This window comes from Pangasianodon hypophthalmus, chromosome 16, assembly GCF_027358585.1.
Source record: "Pangasianodon hypophthalmus isolate fPanHyp1 chromosome 16, fPanHyp1.pri, whole genome shotgun sequence".
Classification (NCBI taxonomy): Eukaryota; Metazoa; Chordata; class Actinopteri; order Siluriformes; family Pangasiidae; genus Pangasianodon; species Pangasianodon hypophthalmus.
This window is the reverse complement of record NC_069725.1, coordinates 22,767,059-22,794,725: the sequence shown is the minus strand read 5'-3', so window position 1 is coordinate 22,794,725 and position 27,667 is coordinate 22,767,059. Positions and strand designations below refer to the sequence as shown.

At 38.1% G+C, this 27,667-nt stretch overlaps 3 protein-coding genes across 3 annotated transcripts; 1 reads left to right on the top strand and 2 right to left on the bottom strand.

The window, feature by feature from the left end:
- Positions 1–210: 210 nt before the first annotated feature.
- On the bottom strand, positions 211–2,791 carry LOC113530713 (dolichyl-diphosphooligosaccharide--protein glycosyltransferase subunit DAD1). The gene is made up of 3 exons (XM_026920957.3): positions 2,484–2,791; positions 1,268–1,428; positions 211–557 (listed from the first exon to the last, which is right to left on the bottom strand). The coding sequence occupies exons 1-2, from the start codon at positions 2,692–2,694 to the stop codon at positions 1,298–1,300; spliced, it is 342 nt and encodes a 113-aa protein (XP_026776758.1). The 5' UTR covers positions 2,695–2,791; the 3' UTR covers positions 211–557; positions 1,268–1,297.
- A 492-nt stretch (positions 2,792–3,283) lies between these two features.
- LOC113530789 ((Lyso)-N-acylphosphatidylethanolamine lipase) lies at positions 3,284–9,586 on the top strand. The gene is made up of 8 exons (XM_026921105.3): positions 3,284–3,499; positions 3,672–3,754; positions 4,642–4,746; positions 5,225–5,513; positions 6,856–7,010; positions 7,541–7,652; positions 9,019–9,205; positions 9,483–9,586. Exons 1-8 carry the CDS (start codon positions 3,471–3,473, stop codon positions 9,570–9,572), a joined length of 1,050 nt encoding a protein of 349 aa, XP_026776906.1. The 5' UTR covers positions 3,284–3,470; the 3' UTR covers positions 9,573–9,586.
- A 259-nt stretch (positions 9,587–9,845) lies between these two features.
- On the bottom strand, positions 9,846–23,458 carry LOC113530788 (protein-glutamine gamma-glutamyltransferase K-like). Its single transcript, XM_026921103.3, has 14 exons — positions 23,317–23,458; positions 21,769–22,028; positions 21,454–21,645; positions 19,795–20,046; positions 19,522–19,640; positions 17,877–17,984; positions 16,635–16,812; positions 16,365–16,503; positions 15,433–15,625; positions 14,857–15,010; positions 14,238–14,522; positions 11,879–12,039; positions 11,445–11,581; positions 9,846–11,246 (listed from the first exon to the last, which is right to left on the bottom strand). The coding sequence occupies exons 2-14, from the start codon at positions 22,025–22,027 to the stop codon at positions 11,102–11,104; spliced, it is 2,322 nt and encodes a 773-aa protein (XP_026776904.3). The 5' UTR covers position 22,028; positions 23,317–23,458; the 3' UTR covers positions 9,846–11,101.
- Between the last annotated feature and the right edge of the window lie 4,209 nt (positions 23,459–27,667).

Genomic DNA, 27,667 nt, shown 5'->3' with positions numbered 1-27,667 from the left:
TTCAATCGTTTCCAAACCTCCCATTTTTCATTTGGAATTGAAACTACATTCATGTCAGGAACTTGAATTGACGATGGCACTTGAAGGCATCATGTGTCGCACTTTTCTTGCAGAGCGTCATTGTAATTTCAGTTCATTTTATGTTTACATTTATATTTATATTTACTGTACCTTTGTATTTATTCAGACAAGTCACAAGCACCACAGTAGTCATTTGTTTCATATTATTTATTTGTAAAGATCAACAAGTACAAAAGAGTTGTCCAACCAGGTGACAGAGTATCGATTACTAAATGCTTGGGTATGGCTGATTCTGCAAAAAGAAAAAAAAAAAGAAAAAATAGAGCCTACCTTTAAACTTCCCACTAAGAAATAACTAAATCAAGTCTAAGATTTTCTGAATGATCTGTTCAGGGAGGCACTGTCACACTGGGTGATTTGGAAATGTGGCATGATGTGTTACTGAACCATCACATCAAGAGAGCAGGTGTAATGTGTTGTGTTTCATTTTTTATTATCGTTTGTTAGAGGTGAAAGGTCTTCAGTCTTCAGTCAATCTGGAAGAAGAAAGAGGGATTCATTAGTCCACGAAAATAAAAACGGTCCCATTTTTCAAATATGGAAAATACACTGAATGTGCTTGAATTGTAATGAACAATCACGAAGGAGATCGTTTTTCACAGTAAACACGATTGCGATTACACGCATTTGCATGATCACACGGAATTTTTGTATTTATTACATTTTCTATAAGAAACATGCAATGATTTGCAATGACATTATTGCACCTATTGTACATTTGCTGAATAAAGTTTTGACTTTTAAAACTGCAGGACATGCTTTGATTGGCGTGAAGCTGAGTTACTGCTAACATCGCGAATCTGAACATCCTGAAGTGTTTTATTCCTCTTACACCACAGCAATTTCCAATGATTATATTATCTTATTTATGAAACAATGGCACGTTGTATTTTTTAAATCCGTTTACAGTTTCAGTTAATGTTGTGGAATGAGCTAGTTCCTGTCATCGGTTACGTTATAGGAGCTATAAACAGTCGTTCCTTCACCAAGCGCTCTTTTTATTCCTTTCTCTTGAAGTTAATAAGACCAAAAACGCAGCTTGTCATGTTACCAATAAACCGGAAAATACAACGTCCTCTGTCCTGAAACTGGAGACTCCTTCCAAAAACTTACAGAAACCTTTCCATGCAGTGATGCGGCGCAGTGGCATGTGATGATAAATCTTACAAACCAGTGCAAACCTTACCATGTACTTCACATTCACAAGGGCATCCTTTCAACCGACGAAGTTGATGACAACCAGGTGGAGCACGGTGTGGGCGAAAAGGAAGTCGGCGAAGGCTCTTTCCGGTGAGATGGATAAGAACTCTGCTTTGTTCTGAGGATTGATCTGGATACGCAGACAAACTGAAAGACAGCAAACGAGGAGGAAATTAATCAGCTTCTGTAGGTACATGTAGGAAGCTTGCACTACTGAGAGTAGAGCTTAAAGCACAACGGGCCTCATTTATCAATCATTTAGTGATGTGTGTAAATGTTTGCGTTGTTTACGACGTACGGCTTGCGCAGACACACACCGGCCCGTCCTCCATTTATACACTGCCATTTCTTTTGTCATAACCGAATGATTAGTTTTATTTAGCTTCATTTATGGGTTATGTTGGCTCACTTTCTTTATTTTTATATTCTTTAATTAACGGCAGTACGACTGGTTTTCACAAAACGTTCTTGATGATGCCTGTAGTCCCTGACTGAGTGAACTAGCACGAGGATGTGTTTTTGATCGAGACTCCAAAGCTCTTCTATAAGTCGCTCTTTAATGATTTAAACTCTACTATATATTCCAGATATAAAAGTGCAGTAATCCATGCAAATTATATGATCTGAAGTCAATCAAGTCGAGGTTTACATTAGTTAGCCTTCCTTTGTGGTCTTCTATCTTCTAAATTTACACTTAGGAGCACGAGTAGGCGATGAACGTGTTTTCCAAATTTACAGGATTTGCACGAATACCAAATTTTTTGTGTAAATGCTCAAAAGAACAATTTATGCATAAATCCATTGGGATCCAGCTTGATAAATGAGGTGTGTTTTAGTTAGTCTTCTTATGTGTAACTTTACACAGGTGTGTGAGGTGTGTGTTAATCATCCTCTAGCCTTCCTCAGTGTCACTTTCTGACCACAGCACCACTGATGGCTGAATAGTGCTGGCTGGTGGACTGTTTTTTAATCCAGCATTCAGAATGAGGTGTTTATAAAGCTCAGCATCACTGCTGTACCTGATACACTCATATCAGAGCAGCACACACACACACACACACTACCATGTCAGTGTCAGTGCTGAGAATGAAGCAGCAGTGGTGTCTTTCTTTTCTGCTTTGGAGGAGAGTTAAAAATGAACAGAGCATCTCCTGAGCCATCAGTCTGGAGGATTTGAAGGCCATGTCTCTCCTAGCACTCACCTGCAAGGATGAAGGATCCCACACAGGAAATGAAGCCGGACAGGAAGCTGTTAAACGGAAATGTACCAACCAGCAGGCAATAAAGAAACTGGAAAGCGCCTGTGAGCAGGATGTACAGCAAATACGCGTCTACTAGCTTCAGTTTAGCCGACGTGCTACTAGCGTACTCCTCTATAAACTTGGAAATCACAGAAATCACAGAATTCGCCATTTTTTTTCTGAGTTGAATTCTAGCAGCTCGTGCAGCTTCCACCGAACCCTGCTCCGTCCTGACGTGTCCCGTTAACCCACGCGCATGCGCACTATAACCTCACTCCCTCAAGCTGCCGGGTGTCACCGCTTTAAACCTCCCCTTGGGTTACGGAGATCTGAGAACGAATAAATAGTTCCGCCTAGCTACACAAGAAAGCCTATTCCTTTATTATTATTATTATTATTATATATTTTTTTAAAACATTTTTTAAAATTATAATATCAATACACAATACAAAAAGAGTGCATTTATGTGAATAATAACAGCATCGTCAGAGGGAGATATTACAATAATTATGGGGAAAAAATGTTTAAACAAATTCAGTAAAGTGTGCACAGGTTTCAAGTTTTAACATTTTGTTTTTACAGTAGATATATACTGTAGATATATATACATATATACATATATTAGACTGCAGATACTTTTTACATCCACTTTAAAATGTTCTAAAAGGAATATTATTATTTTTATTGATTAATTATTTACTTATTCCACAGAGTGCACTTCGCACTATAGGCACGAGGAGGAAGTTAACCCTTTAGTGTCCTGGTCGTCTGCAGTATGATCACGGACTTCCTGTGCTAAACCGTCAGCTGACTGCGAGCTTTAACACAACAAGTCCCTGCTGCCAGCATGTGAGTTTACCAGCACAGGCTGGGGATCTGCCATCGATTTGCCTCCTCACGCGTTCATGCTGAACAGAATATTAACTCAGTTTCCTGTCTTTTAACGCCATGCATGACGAGACCGAAAGCGATGAAAAGTAAGTTCTACAAAGTAAACAAGTAGTTTTATTGAGCAGTTATAACGATGTTATAAGCTTGTATCCACGCTGTGAATCAGAATGACCTGTTTCGCTTCTGTGAACAAACCAAAAAAAATAAATAGTCTTATTTATTCTAAGTTTTATTTGTCTATCTTTGACTTCCACCCAGATTATCACGCTGTACCTGGTGGCCCTCTTGGCGTCCAACTTCACTTTCCCTCCTGAAGAACACCGAGACAAAAATCCTAGACCGTAAGTGATGGTACTTTTCAGATTACTCACTTTAGGGATGAGAGTTCAGTGAGTCAGACTCGGCTCACCGATAAGAGTCGACTCGCAGGTGTCGAATCCCGAATGGATCAGCTGGACGTTTTTGGTCTGTGTCTTTATTTATTTATTTTTTAAAAATATATATATATTTTTGTATTGTTCACTGAAATCCTTCTCTTCCTTGTGTTTATCAAAATAGCATATTCTAGGCACACATTGCACTGTTTGTTATAAACTTTATTTAAACAAATGTGACTGATTACTGATAAAATTTCAGTTTCTACTCTGTTTCTCTTGTACATATTTAAAATAATAAATAATTCATTAAAAAAGGAAAAAATTAAAAGGGAAAAAAAACAACAACTCCCGAATACCGAGTCGGCTCCCAATGTTCACATAAAAGATCCGGTTCAAAGAGTCGACTCGGTCTCCAACGACACATCACTAACTCACTCATATTTGTGTAATTTGTTTGTTATAAAATCATATTACCTAGGTGTGGGCAGTAAGATCAAAATATATTATGATAGATAGATAGATAGATAGATAGATAGAGAGATAGATAGATGGACAGAGAGATAGATGTAGACATTTTCAATATATAGGATACCACAATATTTGGGCTTCCTAAAGTACAGCAAATAATTTTTTATATTTTCATTTAATGTCTACATTCCATGCTATATGGAACAGGAGAGAACATTTTAAACATTTGGTACAAAAATAATGTCCAATCACTTACATCTGAGTCACAGTCAGTAATAATAAAATATGTCAGTGTAATTTATCACAATATTAATATTATATCGCCATATCACCCAGCCCAAGTACCCTTCATTCTAACTGTATATTTTTCCTTTTTCTCTCAGGTGTCCAGAATGACCTGTGGGCTCGTTTTGTCTCTCTGCCGACTCGGGACAGAATCTGGACTCTCACAGTTACTCATAAAAGTCGCAGAGATGCTCCAAAATCACGTAGGCTGTCAGTCTGATTGTGTCTTTTCTGTTAACGGATCATCTCTGTTCCCTCATGAAGCTGGTTGAGAAGATGCAGAGAGTGCGCAGAGCTTCATCAGGAATTCTGTTAAGAATTTAAAATATAAATTAGTTTTGATTTGGTTAAAACTTTTCCTGGTCACCACATATGTGATATTTGATATGTGCCACTTTGTTGTAACATTGTGTTAATGTTATTATTTTCCAAACTACTAGAAAATAGTAAAAATGAAGACCATCTATGAGCAGGGGTGCACAAACTTTTGACTGGCAGTGTATTTATTAAAGAGATGATCTTTTTGAAGAGTAAATAAAAGCATTAAAAGGCACATATGCCTACCAACAGGATTACCCAAAAGGCTTTGGAGCTCAAATATCCATAAATATAGATTTTTTTAATAGTGAACGATGAAAATTAGATATAATTTTCTATAAAAGTTGGGTTCTCTCCTTGCAGGCTCTCGGACTCCGCTGGTGATGGTACATGGCTTCGGAGGTGGTGTGGGTCTGTGGATAAGGAACCTGGACCCTTTGTGTCGATCGCGTCCGGTCTTCGCCTTTGACCTGCTGGGATTCGGACGCAGCTCTCGCCCTCGTTTCCCACTGGACCCTGCTCAGGCTGAGCAGCAGTCCGTCAACTCTATAGAACACTGGAGGCGGGCACTGGGCCTGGAAAAAATGATCCTATTGGGCCACAGCTTAGGGGGTTACCTGGCAACATCCTATGCCATACAGCATCCTGAGAGGTGAGACGATCGAGTACTTTGTATAGGACACACACGTATACAGTATAACTATATCAGTGGAATAGTGTGACAAAATTAACAGGAATTAAAGGCACCATTGGAGCTCAAGGTATAATGCTTTGCATAAGTAATCACCCCCCTTGAACACTGACACCATCCCTACAGTGAATGAATGGTGGCGGTAGCATCATGACGAGCGTTACCCTTGGCTCCTTGATTGCTTCTCTGACTAATCCCCTATTTACAGGGGTCACTGATTATTGGTGGACATTATTGGTGGACTCTCAGCAGAGTCACAGTTGTGCCATGTTCTTTTACATTTTAAATAATGGATTTAATGGGGCTCCATGGGATGTTCAATGTTTGGTACATTTTATAACCAAACACTGACTGGCACATTTCCAGAACATTGCCCCAGACTTGTTTCGATAGCTTATTGAGATCATGTGACACTTTAATTGCACACAAGTTGACTCCATTCAACTAATTATGTGACTTCTGATGGCACTAAAATTAATTTAAGGGTTTCACAGCAAAACCGGTGAATATCTATTTTTATATTTACATATATATTTATGCAATCAGTTGTAGTAGTATGGGCTATTTTGTGTAGATTCATAACATATAATCCCAAATAAGTCCAAGTTGTTTGTGTGTGTGTGTGTGTGTGTGTGTGTGTGTGTGTGTGTGTGGGGTTAAATATTTATGCAATCCACTGTATATGTTTGTGTTATGCAGCGTATTACTGGAGTGTGAACTTCAGGCTCATGTGGTCTCTGGTTTATAGCCACAACAAAAGAGGAAACGAAAAAGCTGAAGTTCTCGCTGTGACACAAAGCAAAATAAACTGCAACTGTAAAAAATAAATATAATTCTACAAACAAACCTCTGGAAATAGTCACGAACACTGCACTTTTCATATGTCAACCATTTTAGCTCTAAATATTTAAATACACAGTGCAACAGTAACTTTCACTTTAGTAAACATGATTTTAATGTAAAATCCTCATAGACAATTTTGTCTCATATTAGGGTTAGAAGGATAAAAGAATGAGAAAAACCTTGATGATAAACTATAAATGATTATATTTAAAGGAGCTGTTGATTCAATACAATATTTTTGATGTGATATCGTACTGAAGTACGGTGCAAAACGATGTGATTTGGGTGTTGTGTTACAGTTAGAGGGCCACGCCCTCTTGAATGAGAATTACAGGCACAGAGGCCACACCCCATTTACTGGGATTGACAGGAACAAAGAAGCACGAGGGGAGACAATCATACCGTGTGCCTGTCTTTGTACCTCTCTTTCTCTTCACCTCCATCCCTTTTACCCTGTCAGAGTTCGTCACCTGATCCTGGTGGACCCCTGGGGTTTCGAGCCCATGCCTCCTGAGGGGGTGGCACGTCTGGGATGCCCGCGCTGGGTGGAGATGATCATAGCCGTGGCATCGTTCTTCAACCCTTTGGCTGTGGTCCGCGCCACTGGGCCATGGGGTAAGAGGCAATGTGGTGTTAGAGACGATGGGTGAAGGAGTGAAGTCTGCTTTATCGGTAGAAGTAATGAAACCCCTTTGATAGGTGATGTAACATCCAGGAGACTTTACCTTTCCAGGGTTCCTCAAGGGTTATTTGGATAGTTAAGACACCAACATTATAGAAACTATAAAGAGTCGTTCCCTCACCAGCCTCTCATTTTTCTATATAGCTTTGTCAAGTTACTGAAAAACCAGAAAGCACAAGCCGATCCATCCTGCAGACTTTGCTGTGTTTAAAAAAAAACACCAACAAACGTACAGCCGTACTTCTGACTGTTACAAAGTGCTGACACTGGAGATGCCTTCCATACATTTTAAATAAACATTTCTTTACAGGAAACTTCTCTATATATACAAATAAGCATGTTCTTTAAAAAAATATGTTTAGATGTGTATGAAAAAGGAGTAAGATGTAAGGATGTGTAAGTATAATAACCTCTTTGCGTACAATATCTAATTCTTCCTTTATCTGCTCATATTATTTCATAGGTCCAAAGTTAATCAGTCGAGTCCGACCAGACTTCAAGAGGAACTTCGAGGATCTTTTTCAGGATGATACCATTATGGAATACATTTATCACTGCAATGCTCAGACTCCCAGGTACACTTTAATATGAACACATTTATCATGCTGTCTCACTGACATTTATTATACACTGCTGACCCTGATCGATGTTTTAGATATTCTAGATTTATATTTATAGGTTAGTGGGCAACTGGGGTTTTATCACTTCAGGTGAGTAAAACAAAGAAGTAAAACACCACAAAAGACACAAATTTTCATCTCTCCTTTACAAAAGACACACACACACACACACAAACCCAATCTCAAACAAAATGGCAGTCACATCCTACACCCTGTGAAGCAAACTCACTACGTACAGTGAATGAAGCTAAAACAACCAAAAATGACGGGGAAGAACAAATAAATAACAAAGGTCTAAACCAAGCGCAGGCTTCATTAGCAATCAGCAAGATGAAACTAAGCACTAAGCTAAAAGGGCCTAATCAGACTTAAATAGTCGAGCATTGATGACATCACAAGCAGTAATGAGGCACATGGAGATCTGGAAGGTGTGGACTGGAGCACAGGAGGGAACTACAATGGACTGGACCTCTGGAAAACCTTAATGCACATACAACAAACAGAGACAGAACATCAGAAACAGATGCAAGCCATAACAATTAATTCAACAAAAATATCTTTGTATATACATTGTTCTAGTTGTACTGCATTGAACAGTCAAGTATGTGGAGTCAAGATTACGATACGACAACAGTATGTTTGTACAGCGCTGTTGTTATTATTTATACTGAAGCACTCGTATAAATATGTTAGCATTTCTGGTGTAACGATTCATTCAAAATTCTCTCTGTATAATCTAAAGCTAATAATGTACGGATTAAAAATATGTTGTCAGTAAACAAAAAACATACAGGATATTGTACCTGTTTATATGCTTTATGTAAGAAGACATATATTTAGAAATATAAGAAAACATATATTTCATACTTGATGGTGCTTAGTTACAATAAGGAAGTTTCTGGACACAGGACAGTCTTCAGGACAAAGGTGTTTGTGACTTGTGGTTTCTTGGAAGCATGACAAACTGCATTTTTTTGTCTATTAACTCTGAGACAGAGAAAAAAGAGAGGCTGGCGTGGGAATGACTGTTTATAGCTGCTATAACAGACGTGATAATGTGTGCCATGGACTTTCCACAACATTAAATATAAAATGTATATTTAATAATCATAATTGTTGGCAAATTGCTGTGGTGTAAGATGAATGAAGCAGTTCAGGATGTGTTGTTATAGGAAACTAACAGCTTAGTAACAAGAATTTTGGGCCACATCACTGCACCCCATCATCGATTATTTTACAACAACAGCATGTCCCAAAGTGATTTATTCCATACTTTAAGTTCAACTCTCTCTCCCTCTCTCTCTCTCTCTCTCTTTCCCAGTGGTGAGGTCGGGTTCAGAGCCATGTCTGTCTCCCTGCTTTGGGCAAAGAAGCCCATGCTGGACCGGGTTCACCTCTTGCCCCCTGACCTCCCGGTGACCCTGGTGTATGGAGGCCAGTCGTGGATGGACAGTGCGACTGGAGAGCAAGTGGCTCGGCTCAGGCCAAACAGCTACACACATACGGTGGTATGGCATAAGAACGATAGATACTAATGATAGGTCACAGTCATTATTTCAGAGTGGATATACAGTGGCAGAGGTATTCTTTACCCAGAAGGCACCACAAGAGTTCAAACACTCAGATATGGCTTTTTGACATCAATGATAAATATTCATTAATATTTATTTATATTCATTTTAATATCTTTGATAATATCGCTCTCTCTGTTGCTGTCTTTCTGTCTGTCTGTCTCGCTCTCTCTCTCTCTCTCTCTTTTTCTCTCTCTCTCTTTTTCTTCTCCAGGTTGTTGAAGGAGCTCCCCATCATGTTTATGCTGATAAGCCTGAAGCTTTCAATGCTGTGGTGCAGAGCATCTGTGACACTGTGGATTAAACTGTGATATTGTGTGTGTGTGTGTGTGTGTATACTTGTACAGTTTATTACTTTAATGATCAATGTCACATTTCCCTTTTAAGTAAATGTTCATCACATGAGTCCACTGATCTTTGATTTGGTAACACGCGCTGTGGGAAATTCCTAACGTGTGACCTATATACAACTAAGAAGTGACTTCAGTTTAGTATTTAAGGTCAGTAAAGCAATGAAAATAAAAATAGAATGCTCCTTTAAAGAAAATTAAATTCGCTGCCAAACATAAAATTCTGCTGAATGTTCAGAAGGATTTTTACTGGTTTCAGAATGTCAGGATTGAGTGTATAAAATTATATTTATACAATACAGCTTTTAAACATACAGTGCAATTAGGCATTAGCTAAACTTCCATTTGTATAATTATTACATTCCTGTTATAATTAGACAACAAAACTTGTACACATAATACAGATAAGTTATAATAACAAATAATTTATATAAAGTTAAAATAAGTAATGAGTATAAATAAACATTGTAAACAACAACTAGTGCATGATGATAAATAAAATGAAACATTGTGCCAGAATTTCTGGGCTTCACAACACCTAGTACCTAAACACACATGGGTGAATTAAAAATTGCTGTGAAAAAAATGCTTGTGTAATGTGAAATGAAAGCATCTTTGAAGCATTTTATTTAATTGCTTCAAATTCATTTATTTTTATTTAAATACTGCTTGAAAACAGTATTTAAATCCACACCAGATTTTAAGCAGGCAGATTAAATCACCATTACGGTGACAGCTATAGCCAGCGATATAAAGACTCGCACATCATCAAGATTGTAAATTTCTATAAATAAATTAATGATACAATAGGATTAGGGTTCATCATCATATGCCATGTGTGACACAAACATCCAGGCTTGTAGGAAGGGCTATTTCTAGCAGTAAGCTGGATATGTAGTCAGTTCAGGCCCCAGAGTCACCAGAGGGCACCACAAGAATGCAGGATGACAAAGGATCGGCATTGGTCATAGAACATATTAAAAAAAGTAAGTTTACAGTCTTCTATTAAAGTGCACTGCTAGAAAAAGTGGTTCTTTAAGGGTTAAGGTAAGAATTCTTAACTTCCTAACGATGGTTCAACTTGGAATCCTCTCTGAAAAATCCAGGATGGTCTAACCAGCTGGTCAAGCTGGTAGACCATCTTTGATATATAACCCTTTAGGGTTCTAGATTTACCTTTTATTCCTAAGAGTGTCAAGAGATTTTGCTGATACACATCAGAATCAGCATCATTCAGCACTATCAGGTGGAATGAAATCTTCCCCTGCAAAGCTAGAATGCATAACATTTGTGTTCTTACTAGAACAAGATTTTAGGAAATGCTACAAAACCATTGAACCATCTAACAAGACTTCGTAGTTTCTAATTTGAATACAGTGCTATGATGTACAGTTACTGTTTTTACCCTCACTACATTTTCTTATTTTTGCTCCTAGGCATCGAGGAAAGTTCATGGTGAGTCAGTTTGGATTCCCGACTGTTTTCACTTCTCCTTGACCAGGATCTCAGCAACGCCGTGAACCTGCGTGAGCTGCTGACAGTCCAGAGAAGCAAGCAGCTTCCGCTGTCCAGGCAAGGTTGGAATAAACTTCTCCGTCAGGGTGATGGTCATCAGACTGCCCACATCACTGGGTGGGAAGGAAAGATTGTGCCAATGTCAAATGCAAATCTGAATGATTTGTGCATCAAATGTAAAAATAAAACAATGAAATCGTTCAAAAGGAACACCTGAATATTGAGTGGTATATTAATTGATCAGTTGAAAAAAAATCTTTCATTGGTTTAGAGAGCTATCATGCAGACTCAAACTCAAAACACAAATTTACCCATAGGAGATCTCTCGGATGTTCTGCAAGCCTAAGCCCTCGATGCGGAACTTCACCTTTTTCAGGACTTGTGGTAGTGGATTTTTAAAGGTGATTATAGCTGTCATCTCTTTACCAACTACAGCATCCCCTACAGGCTGTATAGCAAAATTTAAAAGCATGTCAGTACAATAAAATGTTTTACGAAAATCCCTATTGACCAAGCAGTGACAAGCGGTTCAATTCTGTAAATGGAATGTGATGGAAAAAAACTGTAGGGATTGTTCTTTGTCTTGGATTGAACTTTTTGGTCAGCGCTTTGTCTGGAAAACCTTACTCAAGCATTAAATGATAAAAGAGGCTAATGGAACGGCAAGAGAATCCTACAAACAGACAAATTTCAGCATAGTGTTAATGTCAAACTTTACGGCAATAGGAATCACTTGAGGACTTACGGTGATTATAATGTCTGGCGTGCGCAGGCGGAAGTTGAACTGGGTGGCCAGAACCTGATTGGTCTCACTGACTCGCCCACTTACGGTGAGCATCAGGGCCGCCTGGTCCACCAGCTTATTCTTATACAGGTCATACGGAAGGGTCCATTCCAGTGTCTGGACTATAGAAGGATCAAGAGAAAGCCACTTAATATTGAGGCAGTGAGCTTGTATAACACATTTGTGTTCTTACTAGGAAGATTTTAGGAAATGTTTACAAAGGCAACCTTTGATAGTCTATATACGTATGTTTGTGATGACACATCCACAGGGTGCCAAACCAATGTGAATAGTGTGGTATACCACGTTGTGACACTGTGTCTGCAGCTGACTAAACAAACCAACATTGTGTCCCAAATCACATATTTATGTACTATTCTAGATCATTATTTAGTACAAACACTAACTGCTTATTCCTATTACAGTTAGCATATGAATTTTAAAAGCCTCTAATGTAGCCTTCAAACCTACCAAAAGATCTGTTCTATGACCCAGTCTTCTGGATTTTCTAGATTAGTAAAAACTCTTGAATGTAAGGTCAGAGTTTTCAATTTGAGATGCAGCTCATGACAACAATCACACCATTTGCAGAAAGCTTGAAAAAGAAACAGAGCTTGTTTAATGTCACTGTATATGAAATCCCTAAACATTTTACAGTTCATCTTGGAACCCTGACAGACAGGGATATTTGGCTCTAACGTGCAATCTAGTGGATGTCGCTCTTAATCCTCCAGACGTACATAAGATACGCAGGTGAGTACGTGAACAATGCCACTCACATTGCCACTGCTTCTGCACGAGCATGCAAAGTCATGCATCAAGTATAAACTGGCCTTTAGACAGTTCAGGAGGGGAAGCAGGGGCACAATCTGTGCTCAGCAAGGCTGTAAGACAACCATCTGAACTTGACTGAGAGGCAAGCTTCAGTTGCAAACATTGGAGTGAATGAGATTTGCATAAAATTGTTACATACCCTACTCATGTTTAGGGCTTGTTATAACTGACATGTCTCCACAATATTTCACTGATCTTTTGAACCATGCCTCTTGACTGGCAAAACAGCATGGTGGTGCCAATTAGTATGGTATTGCATGCTTCAGTCTATGCCAAGGTACTTGAAAATAGGCTGCTGATAGTATCTACTGTAGACGATGCTGTCCTGTTAGTTTTACCATATAGAGGCCTCGAGGGCTCAGAGGTACAGTTTGCAGCCAATCAGCTCCTCCCAGTTGGGGGCTATGGGTATCTCACAGAAAATAATAGCAAGCCCCTCTGAGGTAAAGCAGGAGAACCTACCCTAAGTGGAAGAGTTTAAAAATGTCAGGGACAGATGGACCAAAGTTTAGATATGGTGGCCACAGTAATATGGTTACTCTGGCAGACTATAAGTGAATTCTTTCCTGACCTATAGTCGTGAGCTTTGGATTGTGGCAGATAGAATGAAACTGCCAAAGCTCTTCAGGTTATTTGGTTCACTCTCTGTGACAGTGTAAGATCTTTAGCAATCCAGAAGGAGCTCAGAATAATGCTGGTGCTTCTTTATGTTGGATCATTTGGGCATCTGATAAGAATACCTCCAGGTCACCTCCTGCTGGAGGTATACCAGGCATGACCAACTGGGAAGAGACTCTGCGGTCAACCCCAAGTTGACTCCTAGGGAACCCCGAGGAGAAGCCAGGGTTAACTGTTGGGGACAGTAGTGTCTGGACTCCTCTGCTCTTCCTATTGTGACCCAGAGTATAACCAAGCAGTTTTTGAAGATAAGGGAAACTGTGCTAATCTAAAGACACTGTTCTGTATCAGAAAGACATCAACTTAATTTGAACTAATGGCATGTAATATTGGTTCAGTTCTAACCATCTTGTTGTCATGTAATGGTTAAAATCTGATAAAAAAAATCACTAATTCACAATGGTAGTATAGACACTTCTGGACTTTGCACTACACTGTGTGTAGAACTTTAGGGACAGCATCACAACTTTGGACCTTTTGATCCATATCATGAACATTATTTTTGATGAATTCTGATTAACCCTGTTGGTCTGTTGTCCAACAACTTCATAAGCCATCCCATTTGTATCACTGAAGAGACTGGATAGAGTCAAGAACTCAGAACCCTGAATGTGGTTTTGCATGTGGGTACTTTTTATCAAATAGTTGCTGGATGCAGTAATCTTTCTATCTTTTTTGTTGGCCTGTGTCAAGGAGTGGTTTTGAATGTACCGAATATGAATCTGTAGGCCTAATGTAAAACCTCCATTAAGAACAAATGAAGGTTTGTAATGCAGAGCAAACAGATGAGTTTTAAATAGTCTCTCACCTTCATTGGGTTTGAGCTCCACCACTATATCATCCTTTTTCATCATAGCCTTTTGCACTCCAGTGTAGTACATAACTGCCACCTGGCTATGGAGGATGGTACTGCGCTTCTCAGAGCTGCTGTTCTTCACATTGATGGAAAGCTGTGCGTCTTCCCCCATCCGAGGCCCTTCTCCTTTCATTGTGACCTCTAATGTGACGTCCGTGGCCACAGCAGAGGGGTAGATGTTAGGCTTTGACCCGTAGCGAGTGGCAGTTTCTACTGCGATTCGCTCCTCTTCAGACCCTAGTGGAAATGATAAAAAGAGGGAGCAAAAATGTTACCCCAAGAAGCAAAGGGCCTTAAATTTGCTGTTTCTACTCTGACTATGATGACTATGAAGACTCTGATAAAGATATCTGCCAAGCAAATGATGACGCATGTCTTTTGTATAGATCCCTTGTATAGAGCCACTACAGTGAGGCTGAAAGTAACTCGAGGGAAGTGTGGGTTTTTTTTTGTATGGTACCATAATGTGTGTGTGTGTTGGGGTGGGGGTGGGGGTGGTCGTGGTGGTGTTGGGGGGTGGGGGTGGGGGGGTGGGGGGGGTTTGGGGGGTGAATGTGTTCAGGGTTTTTACCTTCTGGGTGTTTGTAGAGGTGTGTGATGTCTTCTCTCTTGTCAGAGCCAACTGCCTTGGTGCTGATGCAGTGGCCCACCGCATTCTTTTCACAGTAGATCTGAGAGAAGGTGCCATCAGTGTTCCTCTGCCAGTAGACCTTATCACTGTTCACCTACAAAATACACACAGTCAAGGTTAGTGTTTTTTTGGTTTGAAAGAAATCTTTCTGTTTGCTATGTTTGGTATTCTGAGGAAATACAACATGAACCAATTACAAATGTTGACTTTCCGAATGTAGAAGATCATAAAGCTAATCCTAGTATGCCATCAATGAAACCTTTTGATATAATGCATAGTTCAACCGTAATAGTTTCATTGTCAAGCTATTGATAGATATTAAATTTTAGCCCTCACATCTAATATCACGACTAGCTATCACTAAGGTTAATGCAGGATAATACATCTCCCCGGCTGGCAAATCTAACAGAATCATCATTTTTAGTTCCAGACCTTTCACTTTTTCTTAGCTTCCTCATTTTTTGCCCTGTACCTCAGACCACTTAACAACAGCCTCTAATTCTAGTGTTTCCTAACCTCGGCAAAGACGAAGCGCGCGTCATATTTAAGGTAGACCTGTCCATCACGGACAGCCGTCACCGAGGTAGGGCCACAGCAGAACAGGCCCTGACTCGTCTCTTGAGGTGTGGCATCCACGACTTGCCAACCTCCCATGCCAACTGGCAGATCAGATCGGGCCATCCAGGTTTCGTTCCACACATGAAAATTCCTGCAGACAGGGAGGGAGAGGGAGTCAGTAAAAGTAATTAGGGGGGAACAGTGCTTATCCCTTGATTTCTCTGCATGTTCAGACTTTTTAAATCAGGGACATTCCACTTTTGGGGAGGAGGAGCGTGTTTTTACTTGTTGAGCAGTTGACAACAGAGCAGGTATGACTTAGGAGCCTAAGGATTAGTAGTTACTATGGTTACATAATGTTTAGTCCTAATATTTAACAGCAATCTTTTGCCCACTACTAGTGTGACTAAAGTATGAAGTATGACTAAAACAAATATCTAGGTGCATGGGCTGATGCTAACATCCAATAGCAGTTTGAAGTTCTGTCTTTTGCTTTGATGAGTTGAGCACTAGGAGAACTTTGCCATATCCCATAATATTTGTGGCTTTGAAAGTACAAAATGGCACAAAATGGAAAGGCACCAGGAACATTAGTGTTCTACAATGGATCTATGGGCAATAGAAACCACTGTAAATAATGTACATTGCTTGCAACATCATAGCCAAGATTCAAAGGCTGCATAAAGAATTACCATAGAACTGATTTCTAGGTGTGAGAATAGACAGGTTTCACAATCCAGTGATTGATTAGTAATGGATTACAATGTGACTTATATTCCAAACAAGCTTACTGTGAAAATAATTCACAAATATGTCGTTTTATTTTATTACATCAAAAATCATAACTGCTGTGGAATGTGGAAAATCAGAAAGGTGTGTGGTGTTTGTACCAGACAGAATCAGTGTTGAGCTCCAAAATTGGCTCCATGTTTTCATCCAAATACATGTCATTGGTTAAGGAAATGTCTGTGTCATGGGCGGAGTTGAAGTTTGTGACACTGCGGGTGGGGATGCCTAAACACCTGAGAACTGAGAAAGAGAGATAGTGAAATCAGAGCAAGATGGGACTTTTTTGGAAATACAAAATGACAACAATTAAAGCACACCCAAAACAACAACAAAAAACTCATAATACACACAAACACATGGTGAACCCTTACCTGTGGTGGTGACCCCTGAGAAGACCCAGCACTGCCCGTATTTAACAGGCAAGCCTCCGCTTTTGTGGTACTGCTTCAGAATGTCCACACTGCCACTCCATGCCGTTGGGGACGTCCCATCTGCATAGATACCAGACCAGTTGCCTTCCAGCACACCTTGGTCATCAGGAGAGTTGATCTGGTAGCGAGAAAATAATAGAGGGCTACACCCAGATCTTACCTTCACATACATTCACGAATTGGTACTACACCATCAGTGAGTCTACAATTGTGCTAAATGTACTAAAAAGTACTATTACTTGATTTCAGGAACTGAAATTCTCTGATGTCAGTTTCCGATGTTCAGAAATGTATGCAAATGTGCAGTTTAAAAATAGCTTAAAAATAGCTCAGTTCCTCTTATTCCTCTTGTTCCTCTTATGTTTCAAGGTATACGTAGCTATATGTCTGTATTTAGCATTTACTGGTGAATACAGTATGTATTATGTAAGGAACAAAACATGACAGTGCATGCTGTTTTCTAATAACAGCAGTTTTCCAATAAAGGGTTTTATTCTTCTTATACAACAGCAACAGCAACACTAACAATTTCTTATTTATTAAAGTAAATCGTGTCATTCGCTTTATCCATTTATAGTTACATCTAAAGTTCTGGAATGTCTGCAAAACAAATTAGATCCTGTTATCACTTACGTTTCAACAGGTATAAATAATCATTTCTGCACGTCACAATATGATAAAACTTGCAGACTGTCATGTTACTAAGAAATAGCAAAGCCCTCCGTCCTAAAGACTTTCCTGTGTCTGAAAAGTTAAGGGAACAACTTTACCTCTGAGTGTTACCAATCGCTAACACTGGAGACTTCTTAAAAAATTGCTAAATAAATACCTCCATAAAGCAAACATCACTGTATTAATGATTAAACGCATTTTTAAAATCTGTTTACGTGAAGCGTCTGCCATACAAGGCCCTGTGTAACTTATAGCTAAGAACAATAATGCTAACTATAGAAATGATAACATATTAGAACAAGTGCATTAATATAAACATATTTGCAGCTGCACAGCTGTCATTGTTGTGAGATGATGTTATGGAAAATTTATCAACCGTTTCTGACCAATCAGATTTGAGAATTCAACAGCGTGATGGTATAAGTTATGTACTTGTAAGTAATGCGTATTTAAATATTATGTATTTACTCATTTTGGTTATAATTTTTTTTTATTGTAATAGCCACTCACCATGGCCGACACAAGTCTGACAATGTTAACAGGGTCTCCCCACCCAGAAGCAGGGGCTTGACTCTTCTCCAGTACAAACAGACATGCTGCCAGAACCCCATCAGCAAACTGCACACACGATGATACACAGTTACAGTCACACGTGCATTTTCATATGACAGTTACCAATAATAACACAATATTATTGTCATTCAAAATTAATTCTAGTTTTTAGTTCAGAAGAAAAAATGCTGTGAAATAAAACTGGATACCTTGTTAGCCTCCTCCTGAAGGGAATACATGCGACAATTATTTGAAATGTTTATGATAATTGTTGTCATGTCTACTACATGACTTATTATACATTGTGATGCTGAGCCTCAGATAAAAATTCTACAAGGACCTGGATGGCTAATTCAAAACATTGCAGAGCTCCCAAAACAAAATCCCACATAAGTTTACCCAGCCAGTGTCAGACACAAGCTGCCACAGCTGGTGAAGCTCATGCATAAAAAGAATAAAAAGAATAAAAATATGCATAAAAAGAAGGGTGAAACCTCTGAAAGAAATGTCCCACTGTCCAAAGAACTGCACCAGGAAAAGTACCACCTACTCCTCATTAGGATAGGATAGGACCTTGTGGTTTTGGCATAATGGTCATTATGAATTATGCCACCCACTACCCTGAGTAGCAGCTGTACCCTGTAACCTAACTCACTTCTTCTTTTTCTTCTCATCCAGGTCTCCACTGAGTTCTTCCCTCCAAGCTACTATTTGTAAGGAGATTCTCAATGATGCTTGAGAACAACAGACCACCAGATTCTACCACAGACATGCCCAACCACAGGAGGCCTAGCCCTGAGATCAGGTTCTTGTCCTGGCCCCAAGTGTGATGGTAGTCTTACTTAATAGAGAATGAACCAGAAAATGATAATGTGGGTTTATAGAGGAATTCCACAGTAATGGAGCTGAAACCTGACAGATCCATGTATCCCTGTAATGACTACAAGAGCCTTAACTATCTAGAAGTCATTACAGAGACTCAGGGTTCCATCCAGTTTCAGCTGGATATTAATGGTGCAGAAACCTAATGGTAACATGAATCTCTGTAATGACTACAAGAGACCGATCAATGTGTCTGGCATGAGAAACTCATTGAGAGCCTGGGGTAGTCTTGGTTTGCTTTCACTTTGGATGTCACCAAGAGCTACTACACCTTTCCCCTGTCACTTTTTTACACCTCCAGATGATATTAAGAGCTTTGTGTCGGGCAGGACTGAGTGGGCCAACCGCCACACTTAGAGATCTGCTGACTAGACATCATAGCCAAGGAAGAAATTTCGACATGCAGACTTCCTGAACTCTGTCAGTCTTCTGGCTCTCCAGTGAAAAAAAGTGCTTAAGCTCTCCTGAAACCATTTACATCAACTCCATGGACATGACCATGCAGAGCAACTCCAGTACAACACACTTCTCTTTCCTTTTTACTTTCCTCTCCTTTGTTTTTCACCTGATTCGGAGTTTGTGTTCATGCTTGCCTTAGCCTACGATATTCTGGACATATACCAAAAGGAATCAGTTAACGTTCTCAGAACCTCTAACTGGTCAATTCTGGCTTAACACAAATGACTCTGTGTAGGAGGAGGTAGGAAATGATGATTAATACCTGTCCAAAGTTCCAGGTTCTTTCTCCAATCTGAGACTCGGTACCATAGTAGATCCTCCCCACATCATTCAGAACATACTCTTTCCTCTCCTCCTCATCATCCATATACACCAAGTCATCTGAGAAAGAAAGAGAGAGAGAGGGAGGAAGAAATGAAATGCAGTGTATGCCTTAATCTCATCGTATTTCTTGAATTTCTGATATTTTTGGTGTCGGACTAAACATTCGAATGGGACGTATTAGACTTTTAGTCCTTTCTCTCTCAGTGCTTACCTTCACACCAGGGGTTAAACAGCATGTAGATATCATTTTCAGGTTTATATGTTGAAGTGCTATTCCCTTTGGGAGTCTGAGTTGCCACAGTGAGCTTGTATTGACCAATGGGAGCAGTTGGCTGGGAGTTGACTGATAGTTTGATTTTGTTGCCTTGCTTGTCAGCAATCTTGGCTTCCCAGCAATTGTCCTGTAGCTTGTCAACTAGAGGAACGATCACTAAAGTGCCCTTTGATACCGCTGGGTTAGGACCTGTAACACACACACAGGAAAGTTAACCAAGATTACATAGGGACTAGTATATCAGAGTAACAAGCATGTGGAGTGATCTGCATCAGGTTTCACAATGTAAGATTCACATTATCCAAACTAAACACCCAATCTCAAGTCAGAAGTCAGCTGCAAATGTCACCAATACTGCACTTTTCTTTTTCCACGATAACACAAATAAAAGAGATCTAGGTGTTCATCAGAAACCAGATGATCTAGATACATCACAAAATTGCAAGACCAGACATAACACACCCTACAATCCTGTCTCAGCAAGGAGTGCTTAAGAAAATAAACATCACTCATGTCTAATTCCCACATTCATTTCCCTCCTCTATGAACTCCACCCCCTTTTGTTTCTTCTCTCTCAAACACACCTACAGCTACAATAAACAATAACTCGATGGAACAATGAGTATTGAGTGTAAATTACACACGACACTCCTGCAGTCAATCTACTGATACTTGTACGTGCTTGTTGTCCTAAGAGTGTCTACTGCAGTGCACACACACACACACACACACACACACACACACACACGTTTGTCTTAATATCCTTGTGAGGACCTTCCACCAACATAAATATTAATGCAGCCAATTAAATCTATGCTACACATAAATCTAACCAAAAGTCAACGTCAGTAAGCAAAAAGCTTTTCTGGCTCTTTTAATTTTTTTAAATAAAAGCTGCAGTTTTTGTAAACAGGTCAAAACTGTAAAAGGTCAAAACTGTAAGATATTCCTATCCATCTGGCAACATTTTTCCCCACCAAGATGTAAAAGCATGCTCACACAGCTGGTTTCTGGTTACAAACTGAATCGATTAGGCTCCATAATGTACATTTCATTATAGCACATAGCTATCCATTAACCTGTTCGAAGCATGGGTTTTCGTTTGAGTATTCATATGTTTTTTAATTTAAATATGTCTCTTTCAGAAGCCAATATCTAATGTAACATTATATTACATGTTTCAAATTAGACAAGGGCAATCAATAAGTTCTATTAATAATAAACAACTTAATAATTTATTAAAATTATATTATAATTATATTATAAATGTATTATTAATTTAATATAGTTTACATTTAATCTAATGATTTAATATAATTTAATAATTCTATATAACTAAATGTAATTGTTACATTTACAATAATCACATTATTATGTTAATATCAGTCTGTTAGAAAATGATCATGATATGCCACACGTCTAATCATTGGTGTCACGTGTGTTCATACGTGTGTTCATATTCTGGCCAGGATTCACTTGATTTTAAAATCATCTCTAATTAACTAATTAAATAAATTTCACACACTGAGTATAGAGCAGTCTGCAAAACATGAGTGCTGACTGACTAATGGCTGAATATTAACTAATAAAACTCACCAAGTTTGAGCTCGAGGTGTAGTTTGTCAGTTTTGGGGTTGAAAGGCCGTGAGAGCTCTATCCACATCTGAAACGTCTGCCCTCGGCGGATGATGAGGTTATCACTATGGTAATACTCCGTGTGATGATTCAGGCGGTTTTCACCTTTTTTGGACTTGATGAGGTCTATGGAGTGCACTGATAACAGATTTTCTGGAAGAGAGAGAGAGAGAGAGAGAGAAGAGAAAGAATAATTTGTATCTGAAAACAGGTGACAAAGTGGTGTTAAGTGGTATAAACTACATCTCCCATGGTGCACTGCATTCAGCACCTCACCATTTGTCTCAGGAGTTTCTGCTGGTGGCTTTTCTCCATGATCCTCTGGCCCTACACTGAGCTCAGTGCCAGCATCATCAGGTTCATTGCTGGTTTGATGACAGCAGCATGGGCATATTTTGCGAAACCACCTTCGACACACCCCTTCCTCTTTCTTCTTATTCTTCTCTGGCACCAGATCCACATTCATTGATTCCTCATCGAATAGCGTAACATCTGGCCAGCGACCGAGCCGAGTCCTGATGGTTTCGCCAGGCATACTGAGGCAGAGAGAATATAAGTTAGAGAAAAGAAAAAAAAAAATCACAAAAACATGAAACATGTCCAGCAAGTGGCTCTCTGATAGTCCTGCAGCTGGAGCTCAGAATCTTCTGGTCACTACAATGAAACCTTAATCGCTGATCTACCACTGTTTTTACATTCAAGGCATGCTTTTATATGAAAAATAATGTTTAGTGTGTGGCCTGGTAGTGTGATGTGGCCTGACATGTAGTGCTAGGAGCTGTTACGCAGTGAGATTTAGGTATTTATAACACTTCAGTCTCAGATACCTGCCCTCACCTGAGCGTCAAGATACTATGAGTATTGCGCAACATATCACTATGGAGAAATGCAAACACAACACTTTTCATGTTTAGATGAGGACAGGAAGGTATGCACAGGTTTCCTGCTTGGGGCAAAGCCGTGTTATGAATGCATATCAGTAATGCCAAATGTCTGTGTCACTTTCTGTAGCATTCTTTTCTAAACGACAATGTGTATCTCATGCTGAGTAAGAGAAAGGTTTGCAAGCAACAAGTCAAATAAAAACTGTATTCAAAACATGTATTCAAGAATTGTAACTTGTTCATGCTTGGTCACAGGAATGCTGATCTTATGACAGTCAAGAGCCAGAAGAGGAATGTAGCTGTTGGGCTACATTACACTAATTTCCTCATTTCTCCTCCTATTTATCTTTTCGACTCAAACACTCAGGAGATCATTATTTCTCAATAAGGAGTCACAAGCCTCTGAAATGTCTAGGAAGCCAGATTATTGCTGTTTTGTAGACTCTGCTTCATCACACCTCCCCATCAGTGATTATTTTCCTATAACAGCATGGCATGGAGTGTATTATTCTGTACATATAATATAATCAGGATGCATATGCAGGTTGCAGATCTGGAAGATAATCTTAATAATATGATAATAAGATTTCAGGGCTGGAATAACAAACTAAAAAGTTTTTCTTAGCAGCATAATCATTTTTATTTGATTTATTATTTTAGTAGTAGAAAATAACTTTGTTTAACCACTTTCTTGTTTAAAAATGAAAGAGGTGGCTTTTACATGATCGCAGTATTGGCTTGATTTTTGACATGCTTGTATTTTGAATTTGACTTAGTCACGACCACCTACACCAGATTTTTTTTTTCACAGATGATATTCATGAAAACACATCCACTCATTGTAGACATACGGGCTACTCAAAGTAGTCATCATTTCAATTCTTTTATAATACAAATTGAAGGCAGTGAACCTGAAACAGGAATAAACATTAGCTCTTACCTGACTGTTTTTCTGCAGTTTTTTGCGTCTGTCTGTATTCGGTGTGTTTCTCACTGGAGAGAAGCCTGATAATAGCAGCCCTGGACACCTTCCTCTGCCGGTGCTGCCTGCTTTTCTTCTTCCCTCACTAAAACATGCCTGGATATATTTGTATTCACACACACACCCACACACACCCATTCACTCCTTCTGTGCCTCTCAGCTTGTTAGACGTGCCTCCAAGTCTCTTATAAAAAAAATGGGTGTGTTCTTCATAAAGAAAAAAGGTGGACATGACGTGAAATTTCTTGCCAAAAAGCAGAAAAAGAAATAACATTTAACATAATTTTAAAAACAAATGTAACATTAAGCTCATTTAGCAACACTACAAACAGTTTTTTTAATAGTATTTGAAAACTTTTTAATCTGGAATTAATTCAGAAGTACTTCCTCTGTTTTGGTATTTATAGTTGCATATGCTTGATTTTATTCTATATTTCCGTACTTTTTTAATCTCCTTACACTTATTTTTGTGCTCATATTTCTTGTAGAACTTCATATTTTGATTTTTCTTGTACTTTTGCTTTTATCCCTTATCCATTCTGTTACATTACTAATTAACATTATTTTTGCGACTTGATTGTACAGAACTTTGAGCTTCCACATGTATGAAAAGTGCACTACAAACAAAGTTTTTTATTATTATTATTATTATTATTATTATTATTATAGACTGCGTTCTTCCTGTAGGTCTTTTCATTTCCATATTTAAATTGATGTCTTGTGTATGACCACAACAGTTGTTTCTGCTACATCCTGAAACTACGCATCAACAACTTTTACTGTAGATAAGATCTAGACATCCTGTGAACGGCAGACGAAGATATCTTTAATACATCATTTAACTGTTTTTGTGCTCATTGTGGTTTTTAAGTTGTTTTTCTAAAACGAAAAATCAAGCGTTTGAATGTGAGCTACAGTAATTTTATGGTAATTTTGAATCCCTGTGTATTGTACTGATTGTACTGACACAATCCCTGTGTATTGTACTGATTGTACTGATACAATCCCTGTGTATTGTACATCACTCTGCTGTGGATTCGGAGGCGATTCATGTAAGGAATACAACATTAGTTGTTATTTGTTTTGCCTGGTTCAGTAGTTTGGCAACATAGGTTAGTGTCTCCAGGTATGACACCAGATATAATATCATGATTTCTACAGACGTTAGATAGATTTTCTGGATTTTCTTGATTCTTGAACAAATGTAATTTTGAATTTTGCAAGTTCTTGTTATATAAAAGCACAAACATTTCAATATCGGCACCACCACTGGATAGAGCAACACATAAAATGTAGAAACATAAGTAAAGACTCTCTGTAGATCCAGCATACTCTGCATCTCCCCTGTCTCATTTTGCTCTTCACTTTTCTTATGATCATATTCTTCATTATCCACTTTCCATATTTGGCTCTTTTTTATCTGTTCATTGTTACCTTTTCCCTTACTTATTCAGAATTGTGTGTGTGTGTCTGCACATACATGTTTTTTTTTGTTTTGTTTATGACTATGAATTATCCTATGCTGCTTTTTCCTTACCTCTGTTTTAACAAAGATTCCTTAAATAACTACACAGGCTCTCCACTTGCATATTACAACAGCATAATAAGACTCTAGTAAGACTTTATGCAAAAGAAAATTTCAAACTACGAGGTTAATTGAGGAACATTGCACTAGTTATTTGAAACCAGTGTGTCTAATTAAAGGTTATAATAAGCAAATGTGTCATTTCTAGAGGGAGGATGGCAAGCCGCATTTAAAAATAAAGATATCAACAGAATGCGAGGGGAAAAAAAAAACGTTAAAAATAAGCTTTATATATACAAGTCATGCACTCACACACACCATAGTATTGCATTCTTTTTTTCTCTTCAGTCATCTTAATGTTTTCGGATGGGGCTTTGTGTAAGTCTTTTTGAGCATATAAGCAAAGAATAAGATCCTAAAAGCAAGAATACTTTTTTATTCAAACTCAGCACAAATTAGCATATGTATATATATATATATATATATATATATATATATATATATATATATATATATATATATATATATATATATATATATATAGCATATATAGATTGATTGGAAATAATGAACTACACTTCATTACGTCATGATTTTTCTACACTTCAGTTTTCTCCGCTGCACCTGTTTGAATACCTGAGTGATGTCATACACTTACAACAGGAATTGCTTTGGTTTAACATGTTGCTGAATTTCACAATCAATGCCAGATCAATGAAAGACTCTCTGAGTCAATGGCAAGCAAGCTGTGTGTGTGTCAGTACCAGTGATGAAATTATAGTTATACCTCCACATATTCAACAATCCACAACCATATGTGTAATTTTTCAATAAAACTACGCCAAGGGATTTGAGAATTAAAAGAGTCGACTCAAAGAGTCTATTCGTCCACAGATCATTATCTCATCTCAAATGGTTTACTTTAACTTTTATTTAAGTTATTTATCAATAAGGTATACTCAAAATTAATTACGTTTAATCCCACTGGAAATCAAATATGATATAGTATTTGTAGAATGAAAATATATTTAGCTGTATTTATTTATTTTTACGCCATATTTTTTAGTATCAGTTTGTAGATAATAGATTTTTTTTTTCACATTCACACTGTTAAGACATCAGAAGCATTTGGTCAAACCTTAGAAACCTCATCGTGACTCAGAGACTCTATCATTTATCTGGCGTTAATTGTGAAATTAAGTAACACACGTTAAACCGAAGCACTTCCTGTCACTCAGGTACTCATACAGGTGCAGAGGAAGTGTTGAAACATCATGACCAAATGAAGTGTAGTTCATTATTTCCAATCAAGTGACTCACAACTGAATGATGAAACAAAATAAATCTCTACTAAAGACCTGGTATGCTCACGAAATGCACAGACTTGTTCAAGTGTCACTCCAATATTCTCTTCTGCAAAAAAAGGCCAGCGAGTGGCGTCACCAAGCGTTCGGTAATTGAACACATTTCGAGGTGTAATGTCTGTGGTATTTTGCACACACACTTTCAGGTTTGTTTTCCACGTAGTTTAAGTGATTTGTTGCTCAAAGACAACAGTAATTAGTACGTAAGTCAGATAAGTGTCCAAATGCTGAGAAATGATGTACATTAAATGTGGGAAGTGTGGTGCAGTGTAATGGTAAATTAATTTTTTTTTTTTTATTACCCTGAATATAACTGAAGATTATATGTAAATATATGTAGAATAAATATAATAGTAATAATTCTTATCATAAATGGCTACAGCACACTTAAAAAACTTGCAGATTATCACAGTTTCAAATAGTTAAGCTGTCTAATTTCTTTCCTGTAACCACAAAGTAATAAAACTTCACAGGAAAGAAATTAGACAGCTTAACTATTTGAAACTGTGATAATCTGCAGTTTTTTAACTTGTTGAAACAACTTAACAGCACATTCTTGAAATACTCTGAAAATCTTCTAAGAATTTCCTCCTATGACCTTTTGCAAACTGTAATTACTGTTCCCACTTCTCACACAAAAACGACATTTAATGCTGAAATGCTGCTGGTCCATTTCAGTGAAAAACTATTATGAAGCACCAATCCAGTACGACTTCACTTATTTGCGAAGCTCATATGTCAGCCAAATGAATGGTGTTAATGCTGTTACGCTTAAGTGGTAATCAAATTTGCATTTATAACAAAAATCTCCAGCATCGCTTTATAAAAGATTTATATCCATAAATATGACATAAACGCTGTGTAAGTACCTTTCAAATAAAGTGCCAGTGCAAAAATTGAACAAAGTCATGACTGAAAAATGTTCGCTGAGATTGTTGTGGGAAGCGCAGCAGCTGGTTGCCATAGAAACAAAGCTTGGGTGAAGTATGTGATGGGATTATGTTCAATTTTACTGACGTCAGCAGTGATAAAAGGGAAAGACGAGCGCTAAGTGTTACAGAAACATGCAAAGAACATGACAATGTCTGAGAAAAAACAAACTAGTGAGAGAGTTTTTTTTTTTTTTTTATGATCTGTTGCTGTTATGAACCAATTACAGTATGAATGATTTTTCTCACAGCTTTATCTGGAATGTATAGTGTATATACAATTGTATATTTAATTGCTTTGTCTCAAATGTATGTTCTTTTTAATCAAACATATTACAAATTAATATTACAAAGTGAATAAGGTCTAAGAACATCAAATAGGGTTTAATTCAAAGACATCTTGTTTCCAATCCCAAAAAATCATAAAGCGTAAAATGCTTATCAAAAGACTAAACACTAAAATGTGAACAGGACAATGTTTACAGGACCTG